The sequence below is a fragment of the Rhincodon typus genome, chromosome 27 (assembly GCF_021869965.1).
Source record: "Rhincodon typus isolate 14 chromosome 27, sRhiTyp1.1, whole genome shotgun sequence".
Classification (NCBI taxonomy): domain Eukaryota; kingdom Metazoa; phylum Chordata; class Chondrichthyes; order Orectolobiformes; family Rhincodontidae; genus Rhincodon; species Rhincodon typus.
Window position 1 is genome coordinate 3,423,500 of NC_063358.1, and position 20,599 is coordinate 3,444,098.

General features: G+C 41.4%; 1 protein-coding gene across 1 annotated transcript in view; it reads right to left on the reverse strand.

The window, feature by feature from the left end:
* Positions 1 to 1,737: 1,737 nt before the first annotated feature.
* Positions 1,738 to 20,599, reverse strand: part of LOC109920793 (tyrosine-protein kinase Fyn-like) — a 25,970-nt gene continuing 7,108 nt past the window's right edge. Inside the window, exons 3-6 of the mRNA XM_048612912.1 lie at positions 10,696 to 10,794; positions 10,333 to 10,436; positions 7,660 to 7,809; positions 1,738 to 3,040 (exon numbers count right to left, since the gene is read on the reverse strand). Of these exons, the coding sequence (XP_048468869.1) occupies positions 2,814 to 3,040; positions 7,660 to 7,809; positions 10,333 to 10,436; positions 10,696 to 10,794 (580 nt within the window). The 3' untranslated portion in view covers positions 1,738 to 2,813. The remainder of the gene's footprint in view (positions 3,041 to 7,659; positions 7,810 to 10,332; positions 10,437 to 10,695; positions 10,795 to 20,599) is intronic.

Sequence of the window (20,599 nt, forward strand, 5' to 3'; positions counted from 1 at the left end):
CCTCTATCCCTCTTCTATCCGCCTCCCACTCTCTCCCTATTTATTTCAAAACCCCCTTCCCCTCCCCCTTTTCTGATGAAGGGTCTAGGCCCGAAACGTCAGCCTCTCTGCTCCTATGATGCTGCTTGGCCTGCTGTGTTCATCCAGCCCTGCACCTTGTTGTCTCGGATTCTCCAGCATCTGCAGTTCCTACTATCTCTGATTGTTAGCAGCTCTCTGGGCAATTAGGGATGCAGAATAAATTTTTAAAAATCAGTTTGTATGAAGCTTGATTCCAGGTTGATGTGAGCTTATAAATCTCAACGGGAACAGTGGCTTGGGTACCTCTTTGGCCTCAGTGCCCTAAAACACTATCTAAGTTTCCTTTTCCTGATCACTCTGCAATAGGAGATTAGATGTGAATTCTGGGTAGGGATGCGATTGCAAGGCTATCTATGGCCTGGTAGTCAGCTGATTCCCAGGGAAAGGGTATTCCCTTGGGTGGAAAAGTAGAGAATCTCCTGTTTCCCTTGGAATTCCCTCCAATTCTATTTTCCAGAAGGAACAGGGCAGAAAATGTTCAGATGACACACAGGTAAGTCCAACTCACTATCAGTGGTTGTAAATATTACCAGCCCTGTTAATGCTCATCATTCATTGCCAGGCAACAATGTTAGAACTCATTTACCAATTAATGGGTGAATCTTGCATCATGATAAAGCATAAATTAGATTAAATTAAATCTGGCCATGCTTTAAAAAGTCTTGAACAATCCACTTACGAATAACTATTGGACTCAATTCATTATATATATCGAGACATGATTGAATTTGTCGAGAAATGATTGAATCTTTTATAGTTGATGGTGTTTTGTGAAGTTGTAATTACAGATGACTACTTATAAGCAATTTTTTGGGAAAACAATCATGCAGAACTAAAATATTCTTTATTTTAAAATTGTAAAGGTTAAATATTTCGTACTCAAACTTTCACATTTAAATAAGTGTCACTATCTGTTGGTTTAGATGCATCATCCCTGTATACTTACATTACTATAGGTTGTTTGGTTATTATCTTCAAGGGATTGGGGTAGCATCTATAATTTCATAAATTAGTAATTTGATTTAATGGTTTAACTATTTTAAGTTACTCCCTTTTAACCCAAAATGCGACGTCAGGACTCTGCTGTAAATGGAATGTGAACTGTTATTAACCTAAGAAATGCTGAGAGATGGAGATGATAAATGTATGGACATCCATACACAACTACCCTACATAGGAGAGGATTAATCCAATTGTTTACTGTAGGAAGGTCAATATTAATACAATGATGGAAATAGCAGGCAAGGGATGTTTAACAAGTTAATATCAATATGTTACTGACGGCTTGGCAGCACTTTCTGTTTGAGAATCTGTAAATTATACCACCAAACATTTGGCTCCTTCTTTATAACTCCTACCACTTCCTGGGTCTTTGCTTAAAGAAAACAGCAAGAAAATGATTTGCCACCTTACCCATAAACACATCTCCGAAACATCCCTGACCAAGTTTTTTGTCCAAAGTCAGGGACTGTCGATTTATCTCCCATGCATCTTTACCCAATCCTAGAGTCTGTGGTGTCTCACCCGGACAAGCCTTTGTTAACACATGGCACAAACCGTCAGTATGATCTGTAGGAATGGATGCAATGAAGGTAGGATGTAAACAGGTTCACATGCATTGGTGCTGACGGGACTTACAACAATTGCAGCTGTCAATGTTATCTTTTGGCTAACAGATTATTCTCATTTCAGTGCCTATGTCAGCCAGTTTGCAAGTGCTAATGGATTTGGAACTCAAAGGAACTATCTGTAAGAAAAAGTTCCATCTTCGGGCGCCATGCACACAGTCCTGGGTGAACTGTAGGGAGGCAGCAACAAAATAATCATACCGTTTCTCAGCAAGTTTTAAGAGGGTTATGAAAAATTCAACATCGATGTTATGAATTGTAGTGCTTCAGTTTGGAGGATTGATCTACCAGAAAAGGATCAAATAAATAAGGCTCATCAATGGACCAGCCAATATATTACTAATTTGTAATATATATTGGCTTCTTTGATCAATTTAAGGTCATTCACAGTGTATCCACCTGGGAAGAGGTGATGCTGAATTTGTATAAGACATTAAATAGGTCACAGTTGAAATACTCTCTATACTTTTGGGAACACTGTTATTGTCAGGATATTGAAGTAAAGGACAGAATACAGATGGGAATGAAATGAGAGATTATAGCTTTGAAATAAAGCTAAAAAATGGTAACTTTTTTAAAAACAAAGAATATTAAAGTGACAATCTAAGGGAGATTCATGAAATGATGAATGGTTTTGTGAGGTTTAATTATGAAATCTGGATTCCACCAATTGACAGATCAAAGATTATTTTCCTACAGATAATTATTGGATCATGGATGCTGAGCATTAGCTGTCAAACTGGAAAAGTGCACATGATTTAAAATGACAGCATGATAACTATTTGGAAAGGGGGAATATAAGAGGAACACTGGGTAGGGAAATGGGTTCAGCATGGATTAATCCACTTGGAGGAGCCGTATCACTCCAGATGATTGGCTGGAAAATCTCCCTCTCTGTTGTAATTCATTCAATCCGAGCAAAGGCCAAATCAGTTCCATGATTGCAAAGGCTCAAATTGACAGCTTTATCCAATCTTAGAGAATAATGTGTCATTTCCACCAAATAATCAACACATCCATGTGACAGTGGCACAACTCTGAGTTGCTTCTTTAGCATGGAGTCATCAATGGGACATTTTGAGACCAAATGCCCATTTAGAATGATCACATGTCACTGCATATCTGCTGCAAGTCCCAAGTCTGCTTTGACATGGCATAATTCCTACCCATCCACACTTCCCCAAACTGCCCATTGCCCAGCTTCTTGATCAGCTGCAAGGACTCCCGAGGTATCTCCCACACATCTTTGGTTTTGACTGAAAGGTCTGCCAGTTTCGGCATGCCCTTGTGACATGGCACCACCAAGCGACAGCACAGGCCCGCAGCTCGCTCTATGACCAGGGTGTATCAGAGGCAGAGGAGAGAAAAGCAAGAAAAGCAGACAAGAGAGTTAACGGTGAGACAGAAGTAACCAACAGCAAACACAGATATGTAATTCCGGTAATGCACAATTATACTGCTTCACCAAAAGCACAGAATACAATGATGTCCTGATTGTAAGACTCTCACACACAACAATCTTCAAAATTCTGATGTTTTCAGCCAGAATTACTCTGTAATTTCTTACTATTGTTAAGATAGCTTAAGATCCCAGAAAATTTAAACTTGATTTCAAGCAGGGACTTTCAGTTTCCAGAATTAAAATTAAGCAATGCCTGTTTAGTGCAAACACACAGGTGATGGTATTAAAGGTGTAACGACTGAACGTACAGTCAGTTCTTAATGTCTAGTTATCACAGAAAGAATTATGAGGGCACGGCTGAGGATTTTATTGATGGTTAACTCATTGAAATTTATTGCATTGTCAAAGTTGAGTCTACAGGAGTAGTTACATTTTGTAGAAAACTTAAAGAAGATCTATTTCCCTTTTCGTACTCTTGCGTTCCTGCCTCCTATGTTTACATCTCATCATTACACCTCCAAAGAGTTCAAGAACGTCAGGCAAACAATGGCAAAATTCAGTAACGTTTATCTTTTCCTTCACAAATTGTTTAATAATTATTGTCCATTTTGCTAACAGATTTCAGAAAAAATCAAGCTTTCAATAGCAAAACTGGATTACATCATATTGCAATATTTTTCAAATTATGTTACATCTGTATTCACAAAATATTCTCTAAGATAGAGGGACATCGCTCGTTAATTGTTAACTAATCGAACGTAACAATTTTTATGCTGGGGTTCATGTAGGATGCTGTTATTTTGTAGAACATAGAACAGTATAGCACAGGACTTAATCCAATAATTTAATGTGCCCGCTGTGGACTTGTGACGATGCATAATCCTTAATATTGCTGTATTTTGTACTTTTAAGCTTCCCTTTTACCCTCCAACAACAATTTCTGCTTGATGCGAATCGTGTGTTTTTTAAGTTTTTGTTGCTGAACTTGAACCAACATTTTCTGTGTTAGGGCTTCAAGGTCAGAATGCAAGAACAAATCTTTCCTCTATCAGTATCTAAAGTAATTAATACTGTCAAATTCATGGATTGTCTCTTATATTGTACTGACGGTGATTTTTATTCGAAAGTTTTAAATACTTGGGTTTAATATTAACCAATGGACATCTTCTACCAATTCAGAAGATTCAACAAATCTCAATAACCTTTTGAATTAAATGAACTTTAGATCTGGTAAGAGTCCAAGACCATTAGTGCACATAATTGGGCAAAAGGCTTTAACTAATATTTCCCAGAAAATTCACAGACAGGAGACAAATATTCACACACGACAATGACAGGGTCTTCATTTCTGAGGTTATTTAATAATTAAGCATTAAGCTTGAGGTTCACTGGTACTGAAGCACTAGTTTACACCTTCGGAAGTGGTTTAGAAAATTAATCTGGTTTCAGTCTGGTTCTAACATGAGTGACACCAGCGGCCCTGCCCAACAGCAGCAACACAGAGACACGGACTGAGCTTTTCTGAGCAGTCACAAAGGCAAGAAGCAAAAATCATTTTTAAAAATTGCACATCATCAGAACTTCTAAAAGCAATTCCTTAAACCTGTTTCAGTCTTATGTACAAATTGGTGCACTGGGACTCAATTCTGTTTTAAGTATTTATCACCAATAAACATTAACATCCAATAGACATTGAAGAATCCATGAATATCCAGTGAAAGTGTTAATAACAATAGCCCAATACTAAACATTTTAGAGACAACATGTTTTTTCCAAGTTTGTCTTCTCACATTAATGGTTTTGATTTGCGTCTGTAACTCTTGACTATTTGCTAGCAGTGAAAGTAACAGCACTGCATCATTCTACGCAGCAAAGTACATTAAGCAGTTTTTAGAGGCAAACATGAACATGTCAGAGCAGAACATTTTATCAGCTTAGAAATAAATTGCAGCAAAATGATCTTTGTGGTAATTATATCAGTCAGTGCTTCTTCACTACATCTGTTATACAGCCAAATTCTATTTAACTACCAGCTTTAATTCCTCATAATCCTGAAATGATTGTTTTCGATTTGAGTGTACAAATATAAATTTACTTTTTCTTATTTCAATGAAGGATCTAATAACTAATTAAGTCGATGCTTTAAGAGAGAGATGTGTGATTGAATGCACAATGTTTCCTTTCCTGTTGTATGTATTAAGAATGTCTCAATTCTCAGTTTATGTGTTCACTCAATCCTGTGATGCACTGCAAATACCTCACATGGTAATATAGGTGCCATAGCAATGCAGCTCTTTGCTTAGTGTGCCACTGGCAGCATGGATAGAGAATTTTGCATATATAGAAGTACCAAATGGAAGGCAGTCATTTACTGAACAAGGTCAAAATAAAAATCGATCACGCCACACCCATTCTGATAAGAGTTTCTGAGAGTTGTGGCTGGGATTGATCTGGTGGGAAGGATCTCATGAGGAGAAACCTTGATTTTAGAAGGTTAACACATACAGCTAAAATACTGTTTACACATGTTGCCACCTTTATATTTTGCTTCTTAAAGTGGTTTTAACCATAGAATGTGTCAGTGGGGAAAATAATGTATCAGACAGTTTTTTCAACCTTTTGCTGAATTAGCTCAGGTTCTAACATTGTCACTGTTATGAGACAGTGTAATTTTCAGAAGGTTTTATTGTTAGATATTATCGGACATTCCACTAATTCTTATTTTTGGAACTGTTGCAGACTAAATCACAGAGTGAAAGCACATTAAATAAAAATCAACATATGAGCTGCAAATATCGCTTAATAACTCATAACATCAAGATCTACTTGAGATATTTGGTCAGAGTGGGGTTAGAAGACAGTCAATCTACAAGGGTGTTCTTCAAGGGTATATTTCTCCAGTTTCTGTTTGTGGGGTTACTGGTCACCCTGCTATACTCACAGTTAGCACAGAATCACAAGGGAGGTGATGGTCTAGTGGTATTATCGCTGGACTGTTAATCCAGAGACCCAGATAATGTTCTGGGGACCCAGGTTCAAATCCTGCCACGGCAGATGGTGGAATTTGAATTCAATAAATATTTGGAATTAAGAATCTAATGATGACTGTGAATATATTGCCGATTGTCAGAAGGAAACATCTGGTTCACTAATGCCCTTTAGGGAAGGAAACTGCCATCCTTACCTGGTCTGGCCTACATGTGACTCCAGACCCACAGCAATGTGGTTGACTCTAAATTGCCCTCTGGGTAATTAGGGATGGGAAATAAATGCTGCCTAGTCAGTGACACCCTTATCCCATGAATGAATAAAAACAAAAATCATAGAATCCCTACAGTGTGGAAGCAGGACATTTGGCTCTTTGACTCCACACCGACCCTCCAAAAATCATCCCACTCAGACCCACCCCATCCCAGTAACCCTGCATTTCCCATGGCTAATCCACCTAGCCTGCACATCCCTGGATACTATGGGCTATTTAACATGGCCAATCTACCTAACGTGTGCATCTTTGTACCATGGTGACCACAGAAACATCATTGATTGTTGTAAAATCCCATCTGGTTCACTAGTGTCCTGTAGGGAAGGAAATCTGGCTTCCCTACCCAGTCTGGTCTACATATGACTCCTGAGCCACAACAAAGTGCCCTCTGAAACAGCCACACCTAGTCATTCAGTTATCAGGGGCAATTAGGGATGGGGAATAAATGATAACCTTGTCAAGACCTCCCACATCCTTTATATTAATAAAGAAAATAAACAAAGATTTCATTGTAGGATTGGGTGTGGAGAAATGGTGTCTCAAATGGGAAAGCTACCTGTCCTTCCTTCCAATTAAATGAATAGACATAAATTTGGCCGTCTCTCTCAAGGAGCCTTGTCTCATTCCTTGAGCTGATTTCAAGCAGTCGCCATACTAACCTGCTCCCAGGTGCTGGATCAGGAAAATATACCTACAATTTCAGGCAATGAATAAAGGTCAATTTGTTCTGAACACCTCGAGCAGATGCATTTAACCAAATGTTGTTTATTCAGAAATCGTGTAGGTACGAGATCATGTGAGGTGGAAAATTGACAGCCAAATTTTTGTTAGACAGGAAACACTTAAGAAGCTAACATGAATTCTCAATCATAATATAAACTTAACAACTCTACATAATTAGGCAGTTACTGGAGTACTGCCAGCCAAATATTCTCAGATTGATGTTGAATATCAGGATATAATCAAATTGCACTCATGTATTTTTCAATCACAAATACTCAATGACACAAGCTGCAAAAATATTACTAACACGTGGAGAAACTCGTTGTAATTTTAAAAATGGAGAAAATATTGGTTGGTGCATTTTGGTTTGAAAGCCAATTTTATTTAAAGTTTCATGTTTAATTAATGATAATGTTTTACTTTAGTTTTAGAAGGCACATTCCTGTAAAATTAGTAAGTGGCCAACATTGAGTTACACTAACTTATTTTTTGACAATAATTATCGATCCTGCCCAAATGTTTCATATATTTTTGTTATAGTCTCACTTATATATCGCACATACCTGTGTAATGATGGACCAACTGCTGGACAGTCTCAAACTGGGCTCGTGTCGTGATATAATACCCACCATTATCCAGTTTACGAATTTTATAATGTTTCACATGATCTCCTTTCACCTCATCCCAATCCCGAATGGATAAGGAGTAGGCACCTGGTTACACAGGAAGGCAGCTTGTCATTAGATATGTTCAGATGGAATGCATGATATTCTCACCATCATACCAGTCTATCATTGCAGACTTTAGACCAACAGAATAGACAGGAAAGATTCAACATGCTATCCTCTCCGAACCTCTGCAATCTCCATTAATGATGTCTGTCCTAGGGCTGTGTATACACAAGCCTCAGAGTATGTTTTCAACCCCATACCCTTCCATTCCTCACTCTTTCTCAAGTTCATTAAGGTGCAGAATATCCATCTCAGGGCAACATTTCCAAATTCTGGCAGCCGTAACCATGGGAAGTTCAAAGATTCCTGGCTCAGATGGAAACTATTCTCTTTCAATTCCCTAAACCCAATCTGAGTAATATTCAGTCAGAAGTCACACGACACCAGGTTATAGTGCAACAGGTTTATTTGAAATCACAAGCTCTCAGAGCGCTGCTCCTTCATCAGGTGATCAAGTAATACTCGATTGCTTTGGGTGTGATTACCAATTCAGATTACTGAAAAATGGACAGTTCAACAAGCTGGATTTAGATTGCACCTTTTACATAGAAAAATGTCGTAGAGGCACTGAAGCCGTAGTTTTGTACTATTGACTTATACCCATTAGGAATTGGATTTAAACTGCCTCAATCTGTTTGATGCAACAAAGGTTCACCAGACATATTCCTTGGACAGTTGGACTGTCCTATGAAAAGAAATTGGGCAAACTGAGTTTGTATTCTTGAGAATTTCAAGGAACGAGGGTGATCTCACTGAAACCTTCAAAATACTTAAAGGGATACTTAAAGAAATTGCTCACAAAACTCAGCAGGTCTGGCAGCACCTGTTAAAGAGAAGAGCTAACCTTTCTGTTTCAGATCTCCAGCATCCACAGTTTATTTTTGTTTTATTGAAAGGGATAGACAGGGAGGATGCAGGTAAGATGTTTCCCCTGGTTGGAGAGTCTAGATTGGAGGGAGGAAAGGGGGCACGGTTTAAAAATAATGGGGAATGCCACTTCGATCCAAGATAAGGAGACATTATTTTACTCCGAATCTATGGAATCCCTACCCCAGGGAAGGAGCAACCATGTGTTGACAGAGGTGGGGGGGTGCACAGGTCAAGCAGGAATGACCATTATCTATGCAATTGAGACATATTGAGACATCATCCAGGGCTCTTTTAACCTCTCATCTTGATTTACCACCACAACATCCAAGGCAATTAGGAATGTCAGCAAAGCCTAAAATCTGTGAAAGAATAAAAATACTTCACTCCTCTCTTTGATGGAATCCTACTTTCTCTAAATGTGAGCTCATTGAAAACGATGCTGTCTCTGTCTTCATTCGTTCAAGGTTGCCATTCATCCATCACTCCCCTGCTGTTCACTGAACCACACCGGTGCCTGGCCTCACTGGTTGAGCAACACCTTGATTCTCAACTTGGAGACAATAAGGACTGCAGATGCTGGAAGTCAGAATCTATGAGTGTGAGGCTGGAAAAGCACAAGCACGTCAGACAGCATCTGAGGATCTCCAGGCCAAAACGTTTTTGTTCCTGCTCCTCAGATGCTGTGCTTTTGCAGCCTCACACTTACAGACCTTGGTTCCCAACCCTGTTTTCATATCCCTCCATATCTCTGTGACCTCCTCCAGCTCCACTCCCCTTCATGATATCCATGCTCCTTCAAATCTGGCAGCCAGCGTAGTCCTGATTAGAATCACTCCACCATTGGCTACTGTGCCTTTAGTTGCCTAAGCTCTGAAATTCCTTCCTTAAACCTTGACATTTTCTCCTTCTTTGTGGCACGTCTGAAAACGATGTCTATGATGCAGCTTTTGATCATTTATCCTAATTCTATCTTATACAGTTCCGTGTCACAGACTGTTTGACATCTCTCTGACTGGAGAATCTTAGAATGTTTCACCATGTTAAAGGGTCTCCATAATTGCAAGTTGTTTTGATGAATTCAGTGTAAATGCATATTCAGAAGGTGAGCTCAGTAGTGGAAGATGACTGATTTAAAAATGGAAAATGCTGGAAATGTTCAGCAGGTCTGGTGGTGTCTGTGGAGAGGGGAATCAGGCTAACATCTCAGACTGCAGATGTATTCGGCTTGACAACAGGGTCAAGAACTTGAAACGTTAGCTTGGTTTCTCTCTACTGCTCAGAATGCCCTCATTCGTTTTTCAGATTTCCAGCATCTGCAGTATTTTATTTTTGAGTCAGCTGACTGTATTGCAGAAACAGAAATTGCTAGTAAAACTCAGCAGGTCTGGCAGCATCTGTGGACAGAAATCAAATTTAACATTTCACATCGAGTGCTCTTTCCTCAGAAGTCTGACTTATTTCCACAGATGCTGCCAAACCTGCTGAGCTTTTCCAGCAATTTTTGCTTTTGTTTCTGATTTACAGCATCCGCAGTTCTTTTGGTTCTCATTTTGTCTGTATTGCAGCCTGGGGTTGTGGAGTTCCAATGATGGTGGCCTTTAGAGTTCCTCAGCCCTGCAGAGGTGCTTGACCTACCTTTGGTTGTCTCACTCTCCCGTATGAGGAAGGTGCCTCGAGGGTTACCAGGGCACAGCAACATCCGCTCAGCATCCTTCCGACCCATCTTACCAAAGTACCATCTGCACAAAGAACAACAGCATTAAATACTCCTCATGCTGGGGTCACCAAGAATTTATTAGTCTGCAGGTGATTTTTATTGCTAAGTGTATGCTCAGAAGTACTTCCATTATCAGATAAAGAAGTGGCAGCCATTTGATTGCAGCAATTAAATAGAAGGCAAAGTTCGAATGGCTGCTCCAACTGAGAAAGGTTGTAAATGTTTATTGCCATCTGCTGTGATTGTTTTGTAAAATGTCACAATGTAGTTTAGTAACGTACTCTTCAGCTTGGATGGAGTTGACAGGGGCCACGTAATTACTGGGGACATATCCTGTTTTCCCGGTTGTCAATGATCGAGCCTCCCACCAGTCTCCTTCTCTGAAAAATAATTAAGATAAATAGAGCATAGTTAGTGTCTTTGGTTCTTTGTCAGAAGTAGAATCATAGAATTTTACAGGGCAGAAGGTGGCCATTTGACCCATTATGTCTATACCGACTCCTGAAAGTGCCACCGAGCTAGTCCCACTCTCCAGCCCTATCTACGTAATCCTCTACATTTGTCGTTTTCAAATATATATGCAGCTGTCTTTTGTAACCTCCTATGGAATCTGCCTCCACCATCCTCCCAGGCAGCACATTCCAAATCCGAACAAACTCTCTGAGTAAAGAATTTTCTCCTTATTTCATTTCTAGCTTTCTTGACAGTAGACAGAGATCTTGTACACACCCTCCCCTTGGCTACAGATTCCCAAACCAGACCTCACAGTCACTGAAAACAAACCACCTCTCTGTTCAGTCCCAACATTCTGCTCACTTGGGAGTGCCCTATCCAATAATATTTGGCTGGACGATAGAATTAACTGTTGTCTGGTTCAAACATGCTCAGTGTTTGGCAGGATCACTCAGAGACTTCAGAAAGAGCATGGAGTTTGGCTCAGAATAAAAACCAAAATCTAGCGAGCAGTGGATCTGACATCACCTCATTTTGGGTGTGGGACATGGAGAACCTTACAACATCACATGAATTAAGTAGAAGCACTCCTGCTTCTGAGATCCTATAGTAGGACAAAGTTCTGGGATTCTTGCGAAGTGCTACATCAGAGACAACTCTCATTGGCGCTGAGCTTGGCTGGGTCAGTCGTAGAGTCATACAGCATAGCGACAGACCCTTCGGTCCAAACAGTCCATGCTGACCATCATCTCAAACTAAACTAGTCCCACCTGCCCGCGCTTGGCCAATACCCCTCCAAACATTTTTTATTCATGTGTTTATCTAAATGTCTTTTAAGCATTGTAACTCTATCCACATCCATCACTTCCTCTGGAAGCTCATCCCACACTTGAACAAGACTCTATGTAAAAAAATTGCCTCTCATGTTTTTTTTAAATCTTTCTCCTCTCACCTTAAAAATGTGCCCCCTAATGTTGAAATCCCCCACCCAAGGGAAAAACACCTGCCATTCACCTTATCTACTTCTCTCATGATTTTATAAACCTCTATCAGGTCACCTCTCAACCTCCTACACTCCAGGGAAAAAAAGTCCCTGTCTATCCAGCCTCTCCTTGTAACTCAAAACTCCATTCCTGGTAACATCCTGATAAATCTCTCCTGAACCTGTGGTTCACATGAAGGGTTCCAAGGTTACCGAAGAGAATCCTGTCCAACCAGCTCCACATGGGGAACCCCAGCACAGCAGGGCCCAGTAAATACCACACTTGGCTACTCAGCCAGCGTTCGTTTCGAAATACTTTTCCCTTTACAAGTTTAAAAAGTATATTGGACACAAATGCTGTATAAAGAATTTGATGGAAGGATCACAGGGACACATTTTTCACCCAGAGTGTGATGGGGTCCTAGATCTCATGGAGTGAGAAGTTCATTGAATCAGAAACCTTCAGAAATTTTAAATAAAACATTTGGAAATGCATGCGCAGTGTGTGACCAAAAGGGCTATGGTCCAAGAACTGGAAAAGAGAGTAGACTGAATTTTATCTCTTACAGCATTGATGCAATGGGCCAAACAGCCTCCTTTCCTGCTGTATGTTTCCATAGGTCCTGAGTTTGTGACCTTTATTTAATCACAGACTGAGGGCACTACAGAATGGACACTGTTTGAGTCTGGAGTCACTAGACCAGGGTATGGATGGCAGTTTCCTTCCCCAAAGGAGACTAGTGAACCAAATGAGGTTTCCCTGACAATGATTTTTAAAGATTCTTAATTCCAGATTTTTATTGAAATCAGACTCCACCATCTGCCATGGTAGGATTTGACCATTACCTGGGTCTCTGGATTTACAATTTAGTGAGAATATCACAAGGAAATCACCTCCCCCTCTTCACAGCAGTAGATGGCAAATCACAATCTGCTGATTGATGCCAAATGCAACATTGATGTGTGGGTCTTGAATTTGAGTTTAAAGCAGCTTTCCACTTCAACATTCTGAAGCTCCATCGTTTGGTTCCCCTCCCATGTTTCAGGAAACTCATCTCTACTCAGGATCACTCAGGATCAGATGGGAAAAGCTGGGGTGCGGTGATGAGTTTTTCAAATCCTCATCTGACCAGCCTTCCACCATTTACCAGCCCCACTCCCCCCAAAACTCCTCACACAGACTCCATATTTGTACTCAAGTAGGGGCACTCAACCCGAAACATTAACTTTACTTTCTCTCCACAGATGCTGCCAGACCTGCTGAGATCTTTCCAGCAATGTGTGTTTTTCTTTCCGATTTCCAGCTTCCGCAGTTCTGTACCCTATTTGTACTGATTAATAATAGTGATTTTAAGAACAGGAAATTTGGCAGAGCAGAGTGCAGCACAGCAAGTGACAAAGTGGAGTCCATGATTTGCAGGTTTAAATCTGATGTTCAATATCAAGCCTCTCCTTCTTTTAAAAGTCTCCGATAACACTGCACTATTCATGGATAAGCAAAGAATTCTCCCAGTGTCCTAGTGGGAATGTTCGCCAAGATTAATGATCTTTTATCTCTTTGCTCAATGTGGGAGCTTCCTGTGAGATCAGTTCCCCACTCTCTGTACGGTGCAGAATGTCAGTGTTTCCAAAATAACTCACGGGCTGTGAAACAGTCTGTATTGTCCTGAGAATATAAGAAATATGATGTAAAGGTGACTGCATTTTCTTTCAGAAGAGATTGATCTAGCCAGTTTTCTGTTTCTGATTATTACAGTAAAACCTTGGTGAGTGAAATTCCAATGGAGCTGCCTTCAAATTCAGGGTAAGTCAGTCTTTACATAAACCCAGGAGGCCCACTTTGGCGCATGCCTGAATCTTAATGTAACCTGCTATCCCAAACACAATCCAGACCATCAGGAAAACTAACCTCCCCTCCATGGACTCCAGCTACACCTCTCATGGCTGTGGAAAGGCAGCCAACATCATCAAAGACCCCTCCCATCCTGGTAATATCTCTTCCAACCTCTTCCATCAGGCAGAAGATACAGAAGTTTGAACACAACAGGTTCAAGCACAGCTTCTTCCCCGCTGTTATTAGACTGTGGAATGGACCTCTCTAATTTCAAATCTAATGTTGATCTTGCTTCTGTGCACCTCCTGTGCAGCTGTAACCCTATAGGCCTCACACTGTCTAAACACCCTATGATCTACTTATCTTTGTTTGCTCTGATCTGCCTGCACTGCTCACAAAACAAAACTTTTCACTGTACTAAGGAAAATGTGACAACAATAAATCAAATCAAATCAACATGATCCACTCGATACTCCCGTGTTACATATTCCATCACTTTGCCATTTCTGTTTCTTGACACGGGGATAGCTGACCTTCCCATTCTTACCCTCACTGGACAGAAAGTTAGCTTCACTTTCTCTCTGACCAACAACACCTTTAACTTCCTCACAGATTTCTCCACACTCGCAGGCTTCATTCAGGAATTACGAACATACAGGCATATTCATTAGGAGCAGGAGTATGCCACTCAGCCTCTTGGCTGGCTCAGCTATCCATGAAGATCATGGCTGTATGGACTAGTCTACATTTCTGCCTACTCCTTATACCCTTTCACCCCCTCACTCAGCAGCAATCTGCCCACCTTTGCCTTAAACATATTCAAAGACAGAAATAGGGTGGGGGCTCAATCTGGGTGGGATGTTCTTTGGAGGGTCAGTGCAGCCTTGATGGGCCAAATGGCTTCTATCTGCTCTGTGGGGATTCTATTCTAATCCTCTGTGAGGGGAAAAAAATTCTCCTCATCTCCATTTTAAATGGGAGACTCCTTATTTTTAAACAGTGACCCCTATTCCTAGCTTCTCTCACAAGAGGAAATATTTTCTCCACAAACACCTGCAGCTGACTGTAATGAGGTCAGCCAGCTGGGCCTCCTACGATAGGAGTTCCCTGATTGGGGCTGTTAACCTGGTCCAATCAGGGAGCCCTGGCTGACAGATATAAACAGGAGTGTCGGAGGTTCTGCTCACTCAGAGCTGGTTCTGAGGGAGTGGGATCAGTATCCAGGACTTTTCCTGTGTAAATAAAAGGTGACGTGGTGATGGGATAATGGCCTCTCGGGCGTTATTTCACACCGTCAGGACCTTATACGTTTCAATCAATTTGCCTCTAACTGTTCTAAACTCCAGTGGATCCAGGCCCAATCTTTCCTCCTAAACCAAACTGCTCCATTCCAGCTAAGAGTCAGTGAAATGTGAGCATGTTTTGGGACAACCACTCCATTCTGATTGGTCAGAGTGAGTACATGACCCTTGGCAGAAAAAGCTGACTTGCTTGAGCCACAGAAATCTCTCTTTTACATAGGAATTTAGCATTATATTTTGCTTACTGGTTTGCTAATCTAAATAAAATGTGGAATTTTGGCTAATCATGTGAATTATTAATAACTTAATTATTTTTGCTTTTTCTGTCCTCCCAATGGGAATAGATGATAACTTTCACACAAGTGCATTTAGAGTCATAGGGCCATACAGAATGGAAACAGACCCTTTGGTCCAACTCATCCAAACTACGCAAGTTTCCTAAACTGAACTAGTCCCATTTTTTGGCATTTGGCTCATATCCTTCTAAACCATTCTTATTCACATGCCCATTCAGATGTCTTTTGAATGTTGTAATCGTACCCACCTCCAACACTTTTCTAGCAGCTCATTCCATACACACACCACCCTCTGTGTGAAAAGTTGTCCCTCAGGGCCCTTTTAAATATTTCCCCTCTCACCCTAAACCTATGCCCCTCTAGTTTTAGACTCCCCCCCCCCCCCCACCTACCCTGGGGAAAAGCCCTTGACTATTTGCTCTATCCATGCCCCTCTTCATGTCTAAGCTTGACTCATCAAGATTTCACTGACTATAAAATCACTTCAGCAAAAGTACCTTTTCCTTATTGACCACAATCTGTTGGGAGGTTTTGAATGTTGTAATGTTCTGCCAGTCAGCTGTACTTATTTAAGGTCAATGCTCAATTCTCAACTTCCAGATTGAAATCTGTGCGGAGTCCTGACTGGGACAGCACTGTCATCTGCTGACCATTCTGGGAATTATCTCAGTGGTTATATAGGGGACAGTCAGTAACAGATAATTAGAAATAAGTCAATAATAATTCCTTAGAGATTCCTAACTGTATTAAGCTAGTAATTTTTAAAAATTCATGCAGGGGTGAATGTAATGTGGTCTGATCCAGCATTTATTGCCTGTCCCCTATTTGCCCTTTGGGAACATACGAACAAGAGTAGTCTCCACCATTCAATGGTTTACCTGTGGCCTTAGTCCTTATACCTGCTTTTGGCCTATTTTGCTTTGTACCTCTGCTGGCCAAAAATGCATCTAACTCAGAATTAAAATTAACAACTGATCCTGCATCCACTGCCATTTGTGAACAAGAGCTCCAAACATCTACTGTCCTTTGTGTCAAATGTGCTTCCTAACATCTCTCCTGAACAGTCTGGCCCCAGTTCTCAGGCTATGCCCCTTAACTCTAGAATCCCCAAACAGTGGAATTGGTTTATTCCTATCTACCCTGTCTTGTCCTGTTTGAAGAAGGTGATGGTGAGCTGCCTTCTTGAACTATTGCAGTCCCTGTACCTGTAGGTTGACCCAGAATGCTGTTGGGGAGGGAACTCCAGGATATTGACCCGGCGACACTGATATGTCGAGATGTTTCCACACCAGGATGGTGAGGGGAACCTGCAGGGATGATGTTCCAATGTATCTACTGCCCTTGTCCTTCTAGGTAGTAGAGTTGTCCTGGATCTGGTGTGGTTATATATCCACAATTCCATGAAGGAGGGAGGGAAATACTGCAAAGTGCTGGAATTAAACAAGGAGCAACATGATACATGTGCTATCCAATAGAAAGTCACAGAGTAATTGAGGGTGGTTCTGGGCACAATACAGTAGGACACAGACGGCAGAATGTTGATATACCAGGTTGGTAGCTGCACTCTAAGGTTTAAATTTACAAAGATAAACTGCACAAACTTATGTTATACTCCCTGACATTTAAGGAAAGTTAAAGGGTGATTTAACCAAAACGAACAAAGAACAATACAGCACAAGAACAGGCCCAATGGCCCTCCAAGCCTGGGCCGAAACATTTTGCCCTTCCATACTAAAACTGTCTTCACTTACAGGATCTGTATTCCTCTGTTCCCATGTATCTGTCCAGATGATTCTTGAATGCTACTATTGTGTTTGCTTCCACCACCTCCTCTGGTAGCGCGTTCTAAGCACTCACCATCCTTTGTGTGAACAACTTGCCTCACACATCTCTTTTAAATGTGTCATCCACACCACCCCCACCTCCTCCCTCCAACCCCCACCCGGCATGTTGAACCTGTGTCCCCTAGTAATTGACCTCTCCAGCCTGGGAAAAAAAAGCCTCATACTTTCCACCCTATCCATGCCATTCACAATCACGTAAATTTCTATCAAGTCACCCCTTGAATTCCTGCTTTCCAGTGAAAACACCCCAGTCTGTCCAACCTTTCTTTGTAGCTAAAATCCCCCATACCAGGCAACATCCTTGGTAAGCCTTTTCTGTACCCTCTCCAAAACGTCCACATCCTTCTGATAGTGTGGTAACCAGAATTGTGCGCAACATTCTAAGGGTGGCCTAACTAAACTTTTATAAAGCTGTAGTGTAACTAATCGGGAAGATTTCCACTGGTTGAGCAGTTTAGCACCGTGGGTACCGTAAATACATTAAAAACAACTCTTCTAAGTGACAACTGTTACCAGCGATTGTCTGTTTTAAAAGTGAGGTTGAGGGGTTTTTATTATGCAAATACACCAAGTGATATGGGTGTAAAGCAGGTCCATCACAGATCAGACTTGATCCTGTCAAATGGTAGGGAGAGTACTGAAGGAGGCTGAATGGCCTCCTGTCATTTCTATGATTCCTCCAACACGGCTTCGTAAGGGCTGGCAGAGCTGGAACACTCAAACAAAAATTATTGATCAGACTTTTCTTTTCACTTTTCCCTCAAATTTATTAATAACGTTAAATTGGTGTTGCCTTGTCTACACTGGGGTTGGTGAGTGAGAGAATCTTGGGTGTCATTTTTATCTAAAGTCTAATATTTTTCTTTAATTTTGCTTGTTAATTGAAAGACATTAATTGCTATGTTTAATTATGTTATTTGCAGCTTTAAATTGGGGTATACAAGCCCTGAGAAATGTCGTAGTGAGTTATTTGTGGCTGATTTAATCCATTATGTTTAAGCTGGAGTCAGTTTTGTTTTTACAGGAATCATAGGTAGAGCCGTCTCTCAGTGCTGCCTGGTCTCCATTAGCTTTGGTTTTACTAAAGTGTAACATGGAGGTTTGGTGAGTTAGAGGGAGTTTGAGGAAGGGGGAGATGCCTCTTTTCTTTTCTGACTGTTGTCAGCTTCCTGTACTTAGCTTTGACTTCAGCACAGGAAAGGCACTGCTTGGTGAACACTGGTGACCCTAACGTGAGTCTTTCTGATTGCAATCAATAGTTTTGAAAGTTATGGAATGGCAGGTCAGCTCAGCCAAGTGAAGTTAATTCTGCAGTGTGTCTGAAGTCATGGACACGCTGTGTCCCAGACAAACACATCTGCAGAAAGTTTGCCCGAATGCGCAAGCCTAGCTCCGGGTTTCAGAATCTGAGCAGTGGCTGCTCTGTGAGGCACAGGATTGTATGTGTAGGGAGGTGGTCCCAGCACAGATTAACGGCGTGAAGGCAGAGGGGGAATGGATGAGTGCCAGGCAGTCTAAGCAAACAAGGCAGTCAATGCAGGAGTGTCCCAAGTCTATCTTCCTTGCTGATCGGTATTCCAATGTGACTCCTGGTGAGAGTGATCGCTTGTTTTGAGAGTGTAGCCTGAGCCAAGATGAAGCATCAATGTACAAGGAACGTGAGGGTGAATGGAAGAACAGCAGTGATGGGGGACACCATCGTCAGGGAATCAGGCAAGTGTTTCTGCAACTATCAATGTGACTCCAGGATGGTGTTGAGGTCCATGGTGGTAACAATGACTTCTATAGGAATAGGGATGATGTCCTGACATCTAACATCAGGCAGGAGAGTGAAGGCAGGATCATGCCCTGTCCTTCATGCTTGTGAACATAGGAACAGAAAAACTGAAAAATTTAACATATGGCTGAGAAACTGGTGCAGGAGGGAGGGCAGGAGATCAGGGGTATTGGGATTGGTTCTGGGGAAGTTAGGACCTGTACAAGCCAGACACCTAAACTGAAGCAGGATAAATTTCTTTTTGCAGGGAAATTCCCTATTGTTGATGGGGAGGGTTGAAACTAGACAAAGGAATGGGAACCAGAGGTAGAAATTGAGCAAGTGCCTCTGACAGACAATAAAAGCAGAAGTTAAAAACTGTACAGCACAGGACTTTGCTGACTTTACATTAGTGCAAGCATTCTTCCAGAGGCTGCTCTCTCATTAGAAAGAGATGACTGGCAGTGAGTTTAACCTGAGGGTCACCAGATCTCGGGCAAAGGCTGAGTTCACAAATGTTGGATCTGCATGCTATTCTCAGCTGGTGTGGGAATTGAACGAATGTTGATGGGCATCATTCTGCATTGGAAACCAGCTGTCCAATCTACTGAGCTAACTGAGTCCCAGGCAGCACTAACGGGTATATATGTAAATGCAAGAAGTGTAGTGATTGAAATTGCTTAGTTTTTTAAAATTCATTTGTGGGACATGGGCATCACTGGCTGGGTCAGCATTTATTACCTGTCCCTAATTGCCCCTTGAGAAGGTGGGGCGAGCTGCCTTCTTAAACCGCTGTAGTCCATGCGCTGTGGGTTGACCCACAATGCCCTCAGGGAGGGAATTCCAGGGTTTTGACCCAGTGACAGTGAAGGAATGGCGATATATTTCCAAGTCAGGATGGTGGGTGGATTGGAGGGGAATTTGTGGGTAGTGGTGTTCCCATGTTGAGGGCACAGATAGGCACATGACAGTATAAAAACTTTGCTATATTAGAAATTTGCTATAAAGAGGGACAAGGACAGCAGCTGAACATCCCTAGATACAGCATTATTAGGCAGAATATAGAAGGGGATAAATAAAGTGAGGGCATAACATTTTTGATCAAAGAATCAATCACAGGTCGGATGTTACACTAAATGAAGCTGAAAATGAGTTTGTATGAGTTGAGCTCTGAAACACACAAGGGCCAACCACTGCTGGTTGTGTATTACGGACCCCAAATAGTGGGGGAGAGTTGGAGAAGCAAGTATGTGGGCAACTGTCTGAGTGGAAAAACAATGGGACAATGATAAGTGGGGGCTCCAGTATCAACTAGGATACAAACGGTGTGAAAAGCACAGATTCTTAAACTGCATTTTGAAGATTTCTTTTCAAGCCATGACTTAATGAGATAGAGCGCATTTCCAGATTTTAGAAAATGAAGCTGGGAAGGTGGGTGAGGTGGCAGTCGGTAACCATTTTGGAGGTAGTGATCATTTTACAGTTGCATTGAGCATTGGGGTGTAAAGGGACAAAGGTAGAGCAGGATTGACAGTTTTAAAATTGCCTTTCCCAAGCAAAAGTGAACAGGCCACAGCTACTTGAAGCCCAGTGAGAGGCTTTGAAGAATGAGATTCAAGGGGCAAAAACAAAAGTTGCTGGAAAAGCGCAGCAGGTCTGGCAGCATCTGTGAAGGAGAAAACAGTTAACGTTTCAGGTCCAGTGACCCTTCCTCAGAAC